Below are 17,742 nucleotides of genomic sequence, written 5' to 3' on the forward strand. Positions count from 1 at the left end.
GAGAGAATTTTAGACCAATATCCCTGATGAACATCAATGCAAAAATCCTCAATAAAATACTGGCAAACCAAATCCAGCAGCACATCAAAAAGCTTATCCACCACGATCAAGTCAGCTTCATCCCTGGGATGCAAGGCTGGTTCAACATACGCAAATCAATAAACATAAGTCATCACATAAACAGAACCAACAACAAAAACCACATGATTATCTCAATAGATGCAGAAAAGGCCTTTGACAAAATTCAACAGCCCTTCATGCTAAAAACTGTCAATAAACTAAGTATTGATGGAACGTATCTCAAAATAATAAGAGCTATTTATGACAAACCCACAGCCAATATCATACTGAATGGGCAAAAACTGGAAGCATTGCCTTTGAAAACTGGCACAAGACAGGGATGCCCTCTCTCACTACTCCTAAGCCAGGGCAATCAGGCAGGAGAAAGAAATAAAGGGTATTCAATTAGGAAAAGAGGAAATCAAATTGTCCCTGTTTGCAGATAACATGACTGTATATTTAGAAAACACCATATTCTCAGCCCAAAATCTCCTTAAGCTGATAAGCAACTTCAGCACAGTCTCAGGATACAAAATCAATGTGCAAAAATCATAAGCATTCCTATACACCGGTAGCAGACAAACAGCCAAACCATGAATGAAGTCCCATTCACAATTGCTACAAAGAGAATGAAATACCTAGGAATCCAACTTACAAGAGATGTGAAAAGCTCTTCAAGGAGAAGTACAAACCACTGCTCAATGAAATTAAAGAGGACAGAAACAAACAGAAGGACATTCCATGCTCATGGATAGGAAGAATCAATATCATGAAAATGGCCATACTGCCCAAAAAATTTACAGATTCAATGCCATCCCCATCAAGCTACCAATGACTTTCTTCACAGAATTGGAAAAATACTTTAAAGTTCACATGGAACCAAAAAAGAGCCCGCATTGCCAAGACAATCCTAAACATAAAGAACAAAGCTGGAGGCATCACGCTGCCTGACTTCAAACTATACTACAAGGCTACAGTAACCAAAACAGCATGGTGCTGGTACAGACATATAAACCAATTGAACAGAACAGAGGGCTCAGAAATAACACTACACATCTACAACCATCTGATCTTTGACAAACCTGACAAAAACAAGAAATGGGTAAAGGATGCCCTATATAATAAATGGTGCTGGGAAAACTGGCTAGCCATATGTAGAAAGCTGAAACTGGATCCCTTCCTTACACCTTATACAAAAATTAATTCAAGATGGATTAAAGACTTAAATGTGAGACCTAAAACCATAAAAACCCTAGAAGGAAACCTAGGCAATGCCATTCAGGACAGAGGCATGGGCATGGACTTCATAACTAAAACACCAAAAGCAATGGCAACAAAAGCCAAAATAGATAAATCGGATCTAATTAAACTAATGAGCTTCTGCACAACAAAAGAAACTGCCATCAGAGTGAACAGGCAACCTGCAGAATAGGAGAAAATTTTTGCAATCTACCCATCTGACCGAGGGCTAATATCCAGAATCTACAAAGAACTCAAATTTACACAAAAAAATCAACCCCATCAAAAAGTGGGTAAAGGATATGAACAGACACTTTTCAAAAGAAGACATTTATGCAGCCAACAGACACATGAAAAAATGCTTATCATCACTGGTCATCAGAGAAATGCAAATCAAAACCACAGTGTGATACCATCTCACACCAGTTAGAATGGTAATCATTGAAAAGTCAGGAAACAACAGATGCTGGAGAGGAAGTGGAGAAATAGGAACACTTTTACACTGTTGGTGGTAGTGTAAACTAGTTCAACCATTGTGGAAGACAATGTGGCCATTCCTCAAGGATCTAGAACTAGAAATACCATTTGACCCAGCCATCCCATTACTGGGTATATACCCAAAGAATTATAAATCATGCTGCTATAAAGACACATGCACACGTATGTTTATTGCGACACTATTCACAATAGTGAAGACTAGGAACCAACCCAAATGTCCATCAATGATAGACTGGATTAAGAAAATGTGGCACATATACATCATGGAATATATGCAGCCATAAAAAAGGATGAGCTCGTGTCCTTTGTAGGGACATGGATGAAGCTGGAACCCATCATTCTGAGCAAACTATCACAAGGACAGAAAACCAGATACCGCATGTTGTCATTCATAGGTGGGAACTGAACAATGAAAACACTTGGACACAAGGCGGGGAACATCACACACTGGGGCCTGTCATCGGGTGGGGGAATGGGGGAGGGATAGCATTAGGAGAAATAACTAATGTAAATAATGAGTTAATGGGTGCAGCAAACCAACATGGTACATGTATACCTATGTAACAAACCTGTACTTTGTGCACACGTACCCTAGAATTTAAACCGTAGTAAAAAACAACAACAGCAACAACTTGGGTCTCAGTACTTAGAAAACAACCATGATCAATAAAATAAACTTTTGCCAATTCCTTCAACTCAAAAAAAAAAAAAAATGAATGACGCACTGATACATACAACAATATAGATGAACCCTGAAAACGTGTTAAGTGAGAGAAGCCGGACACATTTATATGAAATGACCATAATAGATGACTCCATGGAGACAGGAGGTAAATAAGTGAGAGGAGGAAGAAATGGGGAGCTACCTGCTTAATGAGTACAGGGTCTCCTTTTCGGTTGATGAAAATGTTTTAGAACTAGATAGAGGTGATATTTGCACATCATTGTTCTTGTACCACATATCATTGATTTATACACATTTATACACATTAAAATTGTGAATTTTATGTAAAATTTAGTTTACAAAGGAGTTAATAATAATACCTATCTGATAGGGCTGCTTTGAGGATTTAAAAATGTAATAAATGGGCCAGGCATGGTGGCTCACACCTTAATCCCAGCACTTAGGGAGGGCGAGGTGGGTGGATCCCCTGAGGTCAGGAGCTCGAGACCAGGCTGGCCAACATGGCGAAACCCCGTCTCTACCAAAAATACAAAAAAGGTAAATAAATATATTAGCCTGATGTAGTGTCATGCGCCTGTAATCCCAGCTACTTGCGAGGCTGAGGCAGGAGAATTCTAGAACCCGGGAGGTGGAGATCACAGTGAGCCAAGATCGCACTGCTATACTCTAGCCTGGGCGATGGAGCGAGACTCTGCCTCAAAAAAAAAAAAAAAAAGTAATGTCATATGCTTAACAGAGTTATCTGGCATATAAATGTTATTTTTACAGGGTCAGAATTTCTGCATTCCAGAGTTAGATGTAAACTTTCTCAAATTCTGGAATATGAGAATTGATCAATTTATTTTGGAATTTGTAAAAGGTGGTTTTAAGACGTATATGATTAATAGAGCAGGTTATTACACCAGCGTTTTATATATAGGCTGATGAGTAAGTAAGTTCAGGAAAGGTTCTGTAATTATGGCTAATCAGACATGTATTACCCATAACTTTGAAACTGTAAAGTTTTCTCACAAATTGATCCTGAGTCTCATTGGAGATTATAAGGTGGGGATAAATCAATGTATGATTAGGAAGGCATTTATGTTCTTATGTTTTACTAAGATAACCTGGTAAATAGATAATCTGGAGAATTGTTGAGCCTTCTTTGTTTGACGTGGATTTTTTTCATGGAATATAATTTTTGAACCATGTTAGCCTTTTCTTGGTTGTAGGGTATTTTAACCATTTGAGAACTGTGGCTCCAAAGGAAAATGCATAAACATACAAAACCAGCTATTCATTTTGAGGGGTTTGCAGATCATAGAGGCTTACCCAGAGATCTCTGGGTAAACGTGTCTCCTTTTAAGACCAGATGGTAATAAATTGCAATTCCAAGGAAGAAGAAACCAGTTATTTTCTGTGTTCGTCTTTATCATTATATGTTAGTCTTCTGTTTGTGAAGACTCTAGTCTGTGTGGAAAGGAAGAGTCACTACCCTTCAAAGTCAAGGACTTGGAGACTATTAATTTGTCTGCTTTGACTTTGAGGGGTAGTGACTCTTGCTTACCACGTAGACTAGCCCAAGGTTGAATTTTCGGTATAAATGTGAGACCGTGTCAGCAGAAATTCTGATATTCTTGGGAAGCATGTTGAACAAAGGGATTGGCGATTAGAATTCATTTTTACTGGTACCATCATTAATTTTTGTTTTAAGGTGATTTAAATAATTCTTTATTTAAATTCCTTTGTAATGTCTGCATAAAACACAAACTAGTATCCTAGTATGGCTTAGTTAAACAAAGATTAAATTTAGTGATTTTAGTTGGGGTTTTCCTCATTAAAAAAATACCTTAAATGTGATTTTTGTGTACAAGACTTGCGGTGTCTTGCCTTTTAGTAATTCATAATCTAGCCTACTTTATGCAGTATTCTTAATCTAGCCTACTTTATGCAGTATTCGTAATCTAGCCTACTTTATGCAGTATTCATAATCCAGCCTACTTTATGCAGTATTCATAATCTAGCCTACTTCATGCAGTATTCATAATCTAGCCTACTTTATGCAGTATTCATAATCTAGCCTACTTTATGTAGTATTCATAATCTAGCCTACTTTATGCAGTATTATTCATAATCTAGCCTACTTTATGCAGTGTTATTCATAATCCAGCCTACTTTATGCAGTATTCATAATCTAGCCTAATTTATGCAGTATTCATAATCTAGCCTACTTTAGGCTTGTTTGGTTTGTTGTGCCTATTGTTTCAATGAATGAAAGAGAAGGACTTTACCATATTTCTGGGCACATTCTGGAGCAAAATTTGCATATTGTATTGTTAATTTGTGCTCTTAATTCTTAAGATTTACAGATGTGATGCCCTTTTCCCTCTCTAGGCAATGCATGAACCATTGCAAACCTGGCAAGATGCACCATACATTTTTATTGTACATATTGGCATTTCATCCTCAAAGGAATCATCAAAAGAAAATTCACTGAGTAATCTTTTTACCAGTAAGTTCAGTGTTTGTTTTTTTTTTTAATGGTTATGTTATTATCTGGTTATGTCATTCATGTACTTTATATATGCTTTTTTATTAGGTATTACAGATATCAGATTTCTTTTTCCTTCATTTGGTACTCCTGCTTTTAAAATTTTTAGTTAGTAACATGTTTTCAGTATTCTGAACTAGAATTATCAAAACTTGGTCACCAAGCCAGAGATCAGGAAATTGTAAATTAACATTGGCCGAGTGCGGTGGTTCACGCCTGTAATCCCAGCACTTTGGGAGGCCGAGGCAGGCAGATCACGTGAGGTCGGGAGTTCAAGACCAGCCTGACCAACATGGAGAAACCCCGCCTCTACTAAAAATACAAAATTAGCTGGGTGTGGTGGCTCATGCCTGTAATCCCAGCTACTCAGGAGGCTGAGGCAGGAGAATTGCTTGAACCCGGGAGATGGAGGTTGTGGGAGCTGAGATCGCACCATTGCACTCCAGCCTGGGCAACAAGAGTGAAACTCCGTCTCAATAAAAAAAAAAAGAAAAAATTAACATTGGTAGTTTTTAGTGTCTCAAGAATTTAAGTGTTCTCCTTTCCAAGGTTGCTGCCTCGTTCATAGAGTCATCATCTCTTACCTGGAATTTGCAAGAACTTCCTAACTGGTCTTATTTCCTGTGGTTTCCCCTTTGTTTCATCTTTGTATTTTTGCAATTTCTTTTCCTACTCTGCTTTCTTAAGCAGTATATGGAATAGAAACAATGATGGCAGCCACCATTACTTCGCTCCTGACTTTACTGGCTGTACTGGTATATTTCACCATTAAGTACTATGTTCACTGTAGAACTTTTGAAATATTCTTTATTTGGTTAAGGATGTTCCTTTCTATTCCTAGTTTCATGAGACTAGTTTCCTTTTTTTAAAAAAAGTTAAGAATGAATATTTAGCTTTATCAAATAGTTTAATTGTACTAATTTAAATGATCATATGGGCTTTCTCATATAATAAGTTAATGTCATACATTAAATTAATGATCTTCTAACATTAAATCATTGTTGAACTTCTGGGATACCACTACTTGGTTTTGACACACACACACACACACACACACACACACACACACACACACACACACATATTCTCTCTGTCTCTCTCTCTTCTCTTCCTCCCTCCCTCTCCCTTTCTCCCTGCCCCTCTCCCCTTCACTCATACATGTGTATCCTCCTGTCTCTTTAGGCCTATGACTTTTAATGGATTATAGTCTCAAGGCACAGTTACCAGTGTTCATTTTCTACCTTCTTTCTTTGAAAATGTTGGAAGAGAAGCTGTATTCCACCCTACTTCAGCTTCTTCATGCATCCAGCCTGGCTCTGGTCCCTCTTCTTTTTCTTTGAAAACTGCTAGCTTCAGTGATCCCATAGGAACTCTACTTCCAACTACCATAGATCCCATAGGGACAGCACTTCCAACTACCATAGCCTGCTTTTGGTCCAAGAGCCCAACATGATCATGGAGTCAGCCTCCTGCACTGTTCTGAGTTTCTGTTTTGATTCTTGGAAATGTCTGTCTTGTTTTTGAGCTTATATCCTTTTTTGTTTTGTTTCTTTTTCTTTCTTTTTTCTTTTTTTTTTTTTGAGATAGAGTCTCACTCTGTCACCCAGGCTGGAGTGCAGTGGTGTGATCTCGTTTCACTGCAACCTCTGCCTCCTGGGTTCAAGCGATTCTGCTGCCTCAGCCTCCTAAGTAGCTGGGATTACAGGCCTGCACCATCACACCTAACTAATTTTGTATTTTAGTAGATTGTATTTTACAGCCTACTAAATTATTATTTATCTGCTAAATTATTAAATATACTAAATTTTTATTTAGTAAATTGTATTTTTAGTTTCACCATGTTGGCCAGACTGGTCTTGAACTCCTGACTTCGAGTGATCTGCCCGCCTTGGCCTCGCAATGTGCTGGGATTACAGTCGTGAGCCACCACACCTGGCCTTGTTTTCTCATTTCGAAAATATCTTACCCTTCTTTTTTTGGAATGGAGAAGGTACATTATCGCTAATACAGCTTTATCATTTTTCTTGCCTTCATTGAAACCTTTAGTGGCTCCCCATTGTCTATAGAATGTCTACATTTTGCAGCAAGGTTTATAAAACTCTTTATAGCTTGTCCCAGTTTACCTTTTGCTGCCTTATGCCAAAACACTACTACTATATGGTATTATGTGCAGTCTCAGACTATATTTGTTCTTTAAATATACCACACATTTTCACAGCTGTTTTGTTCATGTTATTTCCTCTACCTAGAAGGCTTTTTACTTTGTTCCGGAAAATATATACTTATCCTTCTGGTCTGGCTGAGATGGACAGTTCTCTGTGTAACTTTTCAACTCCCTCTCCCCTGCAAGGTGGTTACCCATTTGATGGTAGAAAACATCTTACTTATATTTCTATCTGCTATGTTTTCCTTAGGCCTGTGAAATAATAAGTGCTTAGTAAATGTATATTTTAGCATAGAGCAGGGGCTGGCAGATTTTTTTCTTAAAGAGCCAGATAGTAAATATTTTCTCTATTATAACTACCCAACTCTGCGATGGTGGTGCAGAGGCAGCTGTAGACATTATGTAAATGAATGGATGTGGCTGTGTTCCAATAAAACTTTATTAACAGAAAAAGCTGATGGCCAGATTTGGCCCATGTGCTGTATTTTGCTGACCAAGGCATAGAGTAAGCAAAGAATATGATGCAAATATTTACTGAATATTTTGTTTACTCTTTTATTGAATTACGAAAGTATAGATGTAATAATCAGTTTTGCTCTGAAATTTTTATAATTGCTCTTATGGAATGCTTTTTTTCATGTAAGTATTGGATGTGGTTTACTTTAAATAATGGTATATCAGAAGCTAGTAGGGAATTTTTGTTAAATGAACAGTTACTACTCTGTCTCTAGGGAAGATCACTGCTCAAATAAGTCAGATTTTTGTTGATTAATTATACCTAGAATATATCCAAATTATTTTATCAATACAGTAATAAAATAGTCCATCTTGAAATAGTTTTTTAAATTACAGATAATCTTAAAATTAGTCAATAAGTTTGCTTTACTAAGGCAAATATGTCTTTCAGATTTGTTACTACTATTCCTTTTTCTGTCTCATTAAACACTTTGTTATTAACAAATTCTTTGAAAAATGTTAACTAGCAGGTTTTGGGGAAGTTCAATTCTGTGTTTATTGGATGGAGCTTTGCTTCAAAGCATCTGAACTTTTGAGTTGTTTTCTTTTGAGTGAGAATCTAGGGTACATGATTGTGAAGCTAGATTTCAATCTTATTGTATCAAGGATGGTATTTTTTGTGTGTAAGTTAATTTAAATTTTTAAGTTTTTTTCCAATGCCTTCATTCTGAAAATGATAGATGAATGTAACAAGATCACATAAAATTGGAGTCCATGAAAAAATAGTAAAGCAATAGGAAAATACAGGTGAGGAAAGATAGAAAACAAAGAAGATGGCAGTATGTAAAAAGGAAGTCCTGTAAGGCATATTTTACTGATGTGTAATAAGGAAAAGTATATGTGAAATGTGTTTAGAATTTATATGTAGAGTTGTTCCAGATGGGCAGCCAGAGAAGACTGTGTGGAGGAAATATTCAGTCTAGTCTTTTTAAAGATGTGAGTATGGAAGCAAAAGAGCCTTCCCACTTCAGACTATGGTGGAGGCATGGAAACCTGTGCAGGACACAGCGTGAACTATGAGAACACTTAATGACTTTCCAAGTGCTGTACAAATATAATGTAATATTGACCAGGATTGAAGTGCCTAAAAGTAAATGACCCAATGAAATTCTTACTAATTTCATGAAACAAATATTAGGCAATATTTTTGTTTAATTTCTGCATCCTGTAAATTAATTCTGAGGACTGTATTTTGGCAGTGACTGTTGAAGTGAAGGGTCCCTATGAATACCTCACGCTTGAAGACTATCCCTTGATGATTGTAAGTGACTTTATATTATTTAACCTCAGTATTGAATGATTTCGGGTTCAAAGATTGTCCCATATTTTGTGGCAGTATTCTTTTTAATGAATTGTTCCTATGCAATTCAGAAAATGTTGCTTGTAGTCCTGGATTTATTTATTATTAGACAGGGACTTTGAGAGAGTCAGTATACCCTTGTGTGCCTCATTTTCTTATCCATATAATGAAGGGGTCAGTGAGTGACCTGTGGAAATACCTCAGAGGTCATCTCACATTCTCTCTAGGATCCATAGTGGGGCACTTTTTACTACAACTCTGTCGTTTCTGATCCCACTTACATTAACTAAATGAGGCTGGGTACCCTGGCTCATGTCTGTAATCCCAACACTTTGGGAAGCTGAGGCAGGCAGATCACTTGAGGTCAGGAGTTTGAGACCAGCCTGGCCAACGTGGTGAAACCCCGTCTATACTAAAAATACAAAAATTAGCTGGGTGTGGTGGCAGGTGCCTATAGTCGCAGCTACTCGGGAGTTTGAAGCAGGAGAATTGCTTGAACCCAGGAGGCAGAGGCTGCTGTGAGCCAAGATCGTGCCACTGTACTCCAGCCTGGGCGACAGAGTGAAACTGTCTCAACAACAGAAAATTACCTAAATGATGAAGCTCCCTTCTCTTCATTTTGTGTGTGTACGTGTGCACATACATGTATGTGTGCATACGTCTGTGTCTCAGAATATCCTTTTTTTTTTGAGACGGAGTCTTGCTTTGTTGCCCAGGCTGGAGTAGTGCAGTGGCGCGATCTCGGCTCACTGCAACCTCCGCCTCCTGGGTTCACGCCATTCTCCTGCCTCAGCCTCCCGAGTAGCTGGGACTACAGGTGCCCACCACCACACCCAGCTAATTTTTTGTATTTTTAGCAGAGACGGGGTTTCACCGTGTTAGCCAGGATGGTCTTGATCCCCTGACCTCGTGATCGGCTCCCAAAGTGCTGGGATTACAGGCGTGAGCCACCGCACCCAGTCTCAGAATATCCTTAATATATTTTTGCTTTCCTTTGTTCATGATTATTCTCTTCTTCCTTTCCCTTTAATCATTTTCCTATTTTGTTGCGTTTCCTTGCCTCTAGATGTATCCTAATCATGCCATTTTTCTTCTTCAGTGATGTCTTCATCTACATAGTTTAGATCGTGAGCTGGAATAGCTCCTTCTTTAAAAAAAAAAAAAAAAAGAAGAGTCTCACTCTGTCTCCTGGGCTAGAGTGCAGTGGCATGATAATGGATAATGGCTCACTGCAGCCTTAAACTCCAGGCTCAAGCTACCCTTCACCTTAGCCTCTCGAGCAGCTAGGACAACAGGCGTGTGCCACTATGCCTGGCTAATTTTTATTTTATTTTATTATTTTTTATCTTGAAACGTAGTCTCACTCTGTCACCCAGACTGGAGTGGAATGACACGATCTCGGCTCACTGCAACCTCCAGCTCCTGGGTTCAAGCGATTCTCCTGCCTCAGCCTCCTGAGTAGCTGGGACTACAGGTGCGAGCCACCATGCCCAGCTAATTTTCGTATTTTTAGTAGAGACAGGGTTTCACCATGTTTTGGCCAGGCTGGTCTTGAACTCCTAACTTCATGTGATCTGCCCGCCTCTGCCTCCCAAAGTGCTGGGATTACAGGCGTGAGCCACCACGCCTGGCCTAATTTTTATTTTTTGTAGGGACAGAGTCTTGCTATGTTGCCCAGACTGGCCTTGAACTCATGACCTCAAGCAATCCTCCTGCCTCAGCTTCCCAAGGCGCTATTACAGGTGTGAATTACCACGCCTGACCAGAAAAAGCTCTTTTACTATAGGAGAGGAGGCTGAGTGCTCTCTATATATACCATATATGTGTGTGTGTGTATAATAGCACATTTTATATGGTATGCATATGTGATATATATGTATATATACACACATACATATATATGAGAGCATTCGCTCTTGAGGACAAGTTCCTATGTAGTCTTCTCTGCTTAAGACAAGATAATTTTTCATATTAGTGTTAAGCTCCAAAGGAATAATTATTTTTTAACTAGAATTATTTTTTAACTGTTTTATACATTTTAATATATAAAATGTATATTTTATAACTTGTTAAGACTGTATATTGATTCAGGACAGGTACTGTGGCTTATGCCTGTAATCCCAACACTTTGGGAGGCAGAGATGGGAGGATTGCTTGAGCCCAGAAGTTCAAGACCATCCTGGGCAACATAGCAAAACCCCATCTCTTTAAAAAAAAAAAAAAAATAGTATATATACAGACTTGACTCTTGGTTCTAATTCTCCTTTTTATCTTTTACCCAATTTGATAACAGTTTTTCATGGTGATGTGTATTGTATATGTCCTGTTTGGTGTTCTGTGGCTGGCATGGTCTGCCTGCTACTGGAGAGATCTCCTGAGAATTCAGTTTTGGATTGGTGCTGTCATATTCCTGGGAATGCTTGAGAAAGCTGTCTTCTATGCAGAATTTCAGAATATCCGATACAAAGGAGAATCTGGTAAGTAACCAAAAAATCTTTGCCGGTTTGAGTGGTTGGAAGCTGAGATGTGTGAAAATATTCCTAAGGTCAGCAGTCACTAAATAGGCTTAACTTTTCAATTACTTAATTATTACAATAACTTAAGTAGAATCACTATGATTCTGACTTCTGTTTTTAATCTTATGAGTTCAGTGATGTAAGAGTAATTTTACTGAAATATGCTCACAAAAGTCACAACAGTAGTGGCCACTTTGGGAATGATTATTAACATCATCAAATCTCAATTTCCATTGGTTTCTAAGGCACCATTATCCATCTAAGAAGGTAAACCGTGTCAATTTAATTGTAAAATGTCATTGATTGTAAGACACACCTTGATTTAAAAAAACCTCAAAATGTGGTGGGAAAGTACATCTAATTGATAAAATATAGTCATATCAAGAAAATAGGAGGGTGCTTACGGTTTAGTAAGGTGAGCTAGTAATGACAGAAGTTGTTTTATACTGTAGTTTTTTGTGATCGCTTCGGTTTTTTTCTTGTCAGACCATTTAATTTAGTCATAATCATTATTGTGAGATAAACTGATAAGATTTCCCCTGGTCCTTGAAAGGTCTTGAAAATAGTAGATCTGAAAATCAGTTAAACTATACATGCCAACAAGTGTGTACACGTGTGTGTTTTATACTTTTCTATGTGTAGCTGTATTTCGCAGTTTTTAAAAATGGGGGAAGTTGTCTTGATGCTACAAACTCTCCATATAGGGTGAGGTATTCTGTTAAAGTTTTAGTGAATTTGGGGGCAGGTTGGGGAGGGAGCTGAGTTGAGCGTACTCAGATTGCCATACACACACATGAGTAAGATTGTGAGTGGTTTCAGCTTGTATACTGTAAAAGCTGCAGAAGAGGTATTCTATTTTAGCAGGACTAATATCAGTGCTTACTTTTGAAGAGTGTAGAAATCAGCAGTCTAGTATTGGCATCTTGCCTGTTGCCAAACTTAGGTTATGGTGCCATTTCTCCCCTTCTCTTTCATAGTCCAGGGTGCTTTGATCCTTGCAGAGCTGCTTTCAGCAGTGAAACGCTCACTGGCTCGAACCCTGGTCATCATAGTCAGTCTGGGATATGGCATCGTCAAGTAAGTATTAACTTCTTGTATGGAAGAGCACATTAAAATGCTGATTAAATTAAAACAGTACTGCATGTTCCCGATGTAGTAGTTCTGAAACAGTTGATAAAAGAAATAATTCTGGTCGGATGCGGTGGCTCACGCCTGTAATGCCAGCACTTTGGGAGGCCAAGGTGGGCGGATCATGAGGTCAGGAGATCAAGACCATCCTGGCTAACATGGTGAAACCCCATCTCTACTAAAAATACAAAAAATTAGCTGGGCGTGGTGGCAAGTGTCTGTAGTCCCATCTACTCGGGAGGCTGAGGCAGGAGAATGGCGTGAACCTGGAAGGCAGAGTTTGCAGTGAGCCAAGATTGTACCACTGCACTCCAGCCTGGGCAACACAGCGAGACTCCGTCTCAAAAAATAATAATAATAATAATTCTGAAACAAGAAAGGTATCTGAAATTTTGTAGCCTTGTAAATATTGGGAAAATGTTAGTGTTTCACTTCCTAGGAGGAGCATCTGCAGGAAAGCTTAGAACAAATAAGATTGAAACACCAGACTTTGTTTTTTTTTTTTTTTTTTGAGATAGGAGTCTCGCTCCTGTCATCCAGGCGGAGTGAAGTGCCAGATCTCAGCTCACTGCAAACTCCGCCTCCCGGGTTTCGCCATTTCCTCCCTGCCTCAGCACTCCCGAGTAGCTGGGACTACAGGCGCCGCGCACCTCGCCCGGCTAGTTTTTTTGTATTTTTTAGTAGAGACCGGGTTCACCGTGTTTAGCCAGGATGGTCTCGATCTCCGACCTCCAGTGATCCGCATCCCGCCTCGCTCCAAATGATTTTCTGGATACAGGCTTGGAGCCACCGCGCCCTCGCCGAAACACCAGACTTTTATAGAAACTTACAGTGACTTTAATACTTCCAAAATATTTTTTGCAAATTAGATTTTTATGGGAAACTCATTCTTGCGTGTAACTGAAAATATTTTCTATCCAGAAAATTTTATTTTATTGAGTGTCTTCTCTAGGCATTCTTCAAGGCATTGTTCCAGGCCCTGGGGATATAGCAAGTAAACAGAAGATTTTAAGCTTACATTTGTGGAGGGAGGGGACAAAAACAAAATTTAAGTGAGTAAAATATTTTAATATGTCAGTGAAAAGTGCAGTGGAGCAGGTAATGCCGGAGCTAGAACTTGCAGTTGTATATAGGGTGATCAAGGAGGGCTTCACTTAATGACATTTAAGCAGAGACTTCAAGAAGGTGAGGAAGCTATATGTATACCCAAGGGAAGAGATGCTGAGTTGAGATCAGATTCTATATATATTTTGAAGGTGGAACCAGTGGAATTTGCTGATGGATCAGATGTGTGATGTGAAAGAGAATAGGAATTAAGGATGATGCCAACTGTTTTGATCTGATCACATGGTAGGATGGAATTCAAGATTTACTGAGTTCAGGAAGACCTTAGGTGAAATAAGTGTGGAGCAGGGGCAAGATTGGAGTTCAGTTAGATAACTAAGTAGGAGAAACAAAGGGGAGAGGTTGGGGCAGAGATAAAAGTTTGGGAGTCATGAAGATACAAATGTTATTTAAAGTCATGAGGGCCAGGCATGGTGGTTCGTGCCTGTAATCTTAACACTTTGGGAGGCCAAGGCGGGCAGATTGCCTGAGGTCAGGAGTTCAAGACCAGCCTGGACAACACAGTGAAACCCCGTGTCTACTAAAATACAAAAAATTAGCCGGGTGTGGTGGCATACGCCTATAGTCCCAGCTACTTGGGAGGCTGAGGCAAGAGAATCGTTTGAATCCTGGAGGTAGAGATTGCAGTGAGCCAAGATCACGCCACTACACTCTAGCCTGGGTAACAGAGCGAGACTCTGTCTCCAAAAATAAATAAATAAATAAAGTCACCTTTATTTATTTTTTGGAGACTGGATTTGGTCACCAAGTAAGTGAGTATATATAGAGAAGAGGTCCAAGGGCTGGGCCCTTGAATATTTAATATTATTTAGAAGTCTGTAAGATGAAGTAGTTAGCAGAAGAAATTGAGGAGTGACCAGTGAGGTGGGTAGAAAACTGAAGAATGTGTTTCCAGGAGGAAGTGATTGTGTCAAGTGATCCTGATAAGTCAAGTGAGAATTGGCCATTGAGTTTACCTACATGAAGGGTCGTAGTGACCGTCACAGGAATAGTTTTGGTGAAGTGATAGGTACAAAAGCCCAGTTGGGGAGAGTTCCAGAGAGAATAGGAGGAGAGGAATTAGAATAATTGTATAGACAATTATTTAAAGGAATTGTGCTTTAAGTGGGATTAAGTGATGCTATAGCTATAGCATCACTTTATAGTGCTTAAGTAGGATTAAGGTTAGTTGTTTTAAGTTTGTTTATTCATTTAAAGGAGTTTTGCTTTAAATGGGGTTAGAGATATGGGGAATTTTAATTCTTAAAACTTATTTATTTAACAATTATTTGAGTGCCTCCTATATGCCAGGAAGTATTTTAGGTTTACAAGATGAATGGGGAGAAAATTCCCTGCTCATACGGAGTTTTCCCCAATGTATATCAAAAAATATAAGAACAAATATTGGTAAGGCCTATGCAGACATGATTTAAGGCAGTGCATCTTAAACTATACTACACTAAGGAATCACCTAAGGATTTTGTTAACACGTGGATTCTAGTTGTGTAGGATTTTGAATCTCAAGGATCTAAGACTTTTTCTCCTTCAAACAGAAGTTCCTCAGAAGACTTTTCATATATTAGGTTTCGAGCTTGCAAATATACTATTTAATGAACTGTAATGGGATATTTGATTATATTAAGGAATTGTTAGAATTTTTAGATTTGATAGTGGTGTTTTGGTGGTGTTTTTTAACAGTTTCTTTTGTGGGCAGGGCACAGTGGCTCATGCCTGTAATCCCAGCCCTTGGGGAGGCCAATGCAGGAGAATCACTTGAGCCTAGGAGTTCTAGACCAGCCTGAGCAACACAGTGAGATTTTGTCTCTACAAAACATTAAAAAAAAAAAAAAATTAGCTGGGTGTAGTGGAACTTCCCTGTAGTCCTCAGCTACTCAGGAGGCTGAGGTGGGAGGGTTGCTTGAACCCAGGAGTTCACGGCTGCAGTGAGCTATGACTGGGCCGCTGCACTTCAGCGTGGGCGACAGAGTGAGACCCTGTTTCTTTAGGAGAAAAAAAAGAAAGGCCCTTTTGTAGCCATTGAAATACCAAAGAAAAATAAAGTCCTCATTTATTAAAAACATACTGAAATATATCAAAGATATACTGTCTAGGATTTGCATCAAGAGAGTATGAAAGGGTGGAAAGTGAATGGGGTATGCATGGGACAGAATTGACCATAGGTTGGTTGTTGGACCTCAGTGAAGGGTTTTTGCGGGTGCATTATACTACTTATGAATATGCTTCAAAACTCTCTAAGGAAACTTTTTTTAAAATGTGGTAACCAGACACCAAATCTTAAGTTGTAGTGTTCCCTATCTTGTTTTAAGACCATAAGGTCTTAGTTTTTTTCTCTTAGGTGAATCAAGTGTATATTGTTTATTGCTTTAAATTGTTGGTCTATATTAATTAACACAAGTTCCTGTTATTTAGCTTTTTTTGGGATTTGTCCCATATGTACTCAGATGTCTCTTTGCTTCCTCTTTAGGCCACGCCTTGGAGCCACTCTTCATAAGGTTGTAGTAGCAGGAGCCCTCTATCTTTTGTTCTCTGGCATGGAAGGGGTCCTCAGAGTTACTGGGGTTAGTACTGCTTAATCTCATTTTCTGTGGTCAGTTCAATTATATTGTTTACATCTTGACGTGTGAGTCGGAAATGTCTGTGGTCTTCTTTCTGTTTGCTTTAAGTCGCTTTTGGGCTCTGATTCTCAAAATATATGTATAGTTCGTGTTTTCTTTTTAATCTGTTAGAGCTTTGTAAACTTAACGTGTGCCCGGAATGAATGCTTTTCCACCTGTCTCCAATCGGTAATTGTTTTAGTTCCTCCTCCCAAGCAGTGGACTTGCATTTTTTTTTTCTTTTTCTAATCGATGGAATCCAGACTGAAATTCTTGAATAAATGGCAGACTTTGGAGTCATGCACTTACTAGTTAATCTAATCTAAAGTAACTGTTGTTTCTTAATCAACATTGGAGTTTCAAAAACTTCCTTAAAATGCAGCTGATGAGGCCTGCTGTGTGACTCACGCCTGTAATCTCAGCACTTTGGGAGGCTGAGGCGGGCGGGTCATGAGGTCAGGATGGTCATGTTAACCATCCTGGCTAACATGGTGAAACCCTGTCTCTACTAAAAAAAAAATACAAAAACTTAGCCGGGCGTGGTGGCAGGCGCCCGTAGTCCCAGCTACTTGGGAGGCTGAGGCAGGAGAAGGGCGTGAACCTGGGAGGCGGAGCTTGCAGTGAGCAGAGATCATGCTGCTGCACTCCAGCCTGGGCGACAGAGCAAGACTCCATCTCAAAAAAAAATGTAGCTAATGAAGTTTCACATCATTTTTGAGAATTGTATAATTATTTCCTTTGCCAGGGAAGGAAACCAAAGCACTGAGATATAAGTGATAAAGAGATTTATGGCTGGGAGCGGTGGTGGGCACCTGTAGTCCTGGCTTCTTGGGAGGCTAAGGTGGAAGGGACTGATTGAGTTCAGGCTGCAGTGAGCCATGATCATGCCGTTACACTCCAGCAACAGAGAGTTACCTCTTCCTTAAAAAAGAGAAGAGAAGAAATTTATGTTAACCACTGGATTAATACGAAGAAGTAGGGTTCTCTAGGCCATTTCAATTAATTTTCTTATTTTTTTTTAAAAAGTCAGACTCCATAGCAACCTATTAGATTCAGTATTGCAAATACTATAAACTTGGCTTTGCCCACAAGAAAAGTGGGCTCCATATGTTTTGCAATAAATTGCCTCTTAAATAAAACACTTTGTGGATGCAAATTTGCTTTTCAAATCACACTGTCCTCTGTGTGTAATTTTCTTAGACTTTTAGCAACTTTAACCCTCTGTTAATTTCATTTTCTTTCTTCTGCTGTTGCTGTAGTATTTTTCTTATCCCTTGACTCTGATAGTAAACCTGGCCCTCTCAGCAATTGATGCCTGTGTTATTTTATGGATATCCTTTCAATAATGCCTGTTGATTGGGTAATTAGGGTTATATAAAAAACATAC

General features: G+C 38.9%; 1 protein-coding gene across 3 annotated transcripts in view; it reads left to right on the plus strand.

Moving 5' to 3' along the window:
• Positions 1-17,742, plus strand: part of TMEM87A (transmembrane protein 87A) — a 69,092-nt gene that overhangs the window by 27,089 nt on the left and 24,261 nt on the right. For 2 of the 3 annotated variants that reach the window (XM_017861252.1, XM_017861391.1), the window contains exons 7-11: positions 4,856-4,973; positions 8,892-8,953; positions 11,286-11,469; positions 12,486-12,585; positions 16,226-16,319. In XM_017861252.1, coding sequence (XP_017716741.1) covers positions 4,856-4,973; positions 8,892-8,953; positions 11,286-11,469; positions 12,486-12,585; positions 16,226-16,319 — 558 coding nt within the window. Of the gene's footprint in view, positions 1-4,855; positions 4,974-8,891; positions 8,954-11,285; positions 11,470-12,485; positions 12,586-16,225; positions 16,320-17,614; positions 17,687-17,742 lie in introns of all 3 variants that reach the window. The other variant, XM_017861192.1, reaches the window with a different exon arrangement.

The sequence above is a fragment of the Rhinopithecus bieti genome, unplaced genomic scaffold (genome assembly GCF_001698545.2).
Source record: "Rhinopithecus bieti isolate Rb0 unplaced genomic scaffold, ASM169854v2 scaffold_495, whole genome shotgun sequence".
Taxonomy (NCBI): Eukaryota; Metazoa; Chordata; class Mammalia; order Primates; family Cercopithecidae; genus Rhinopithecus; species Rhinopithecus bieti.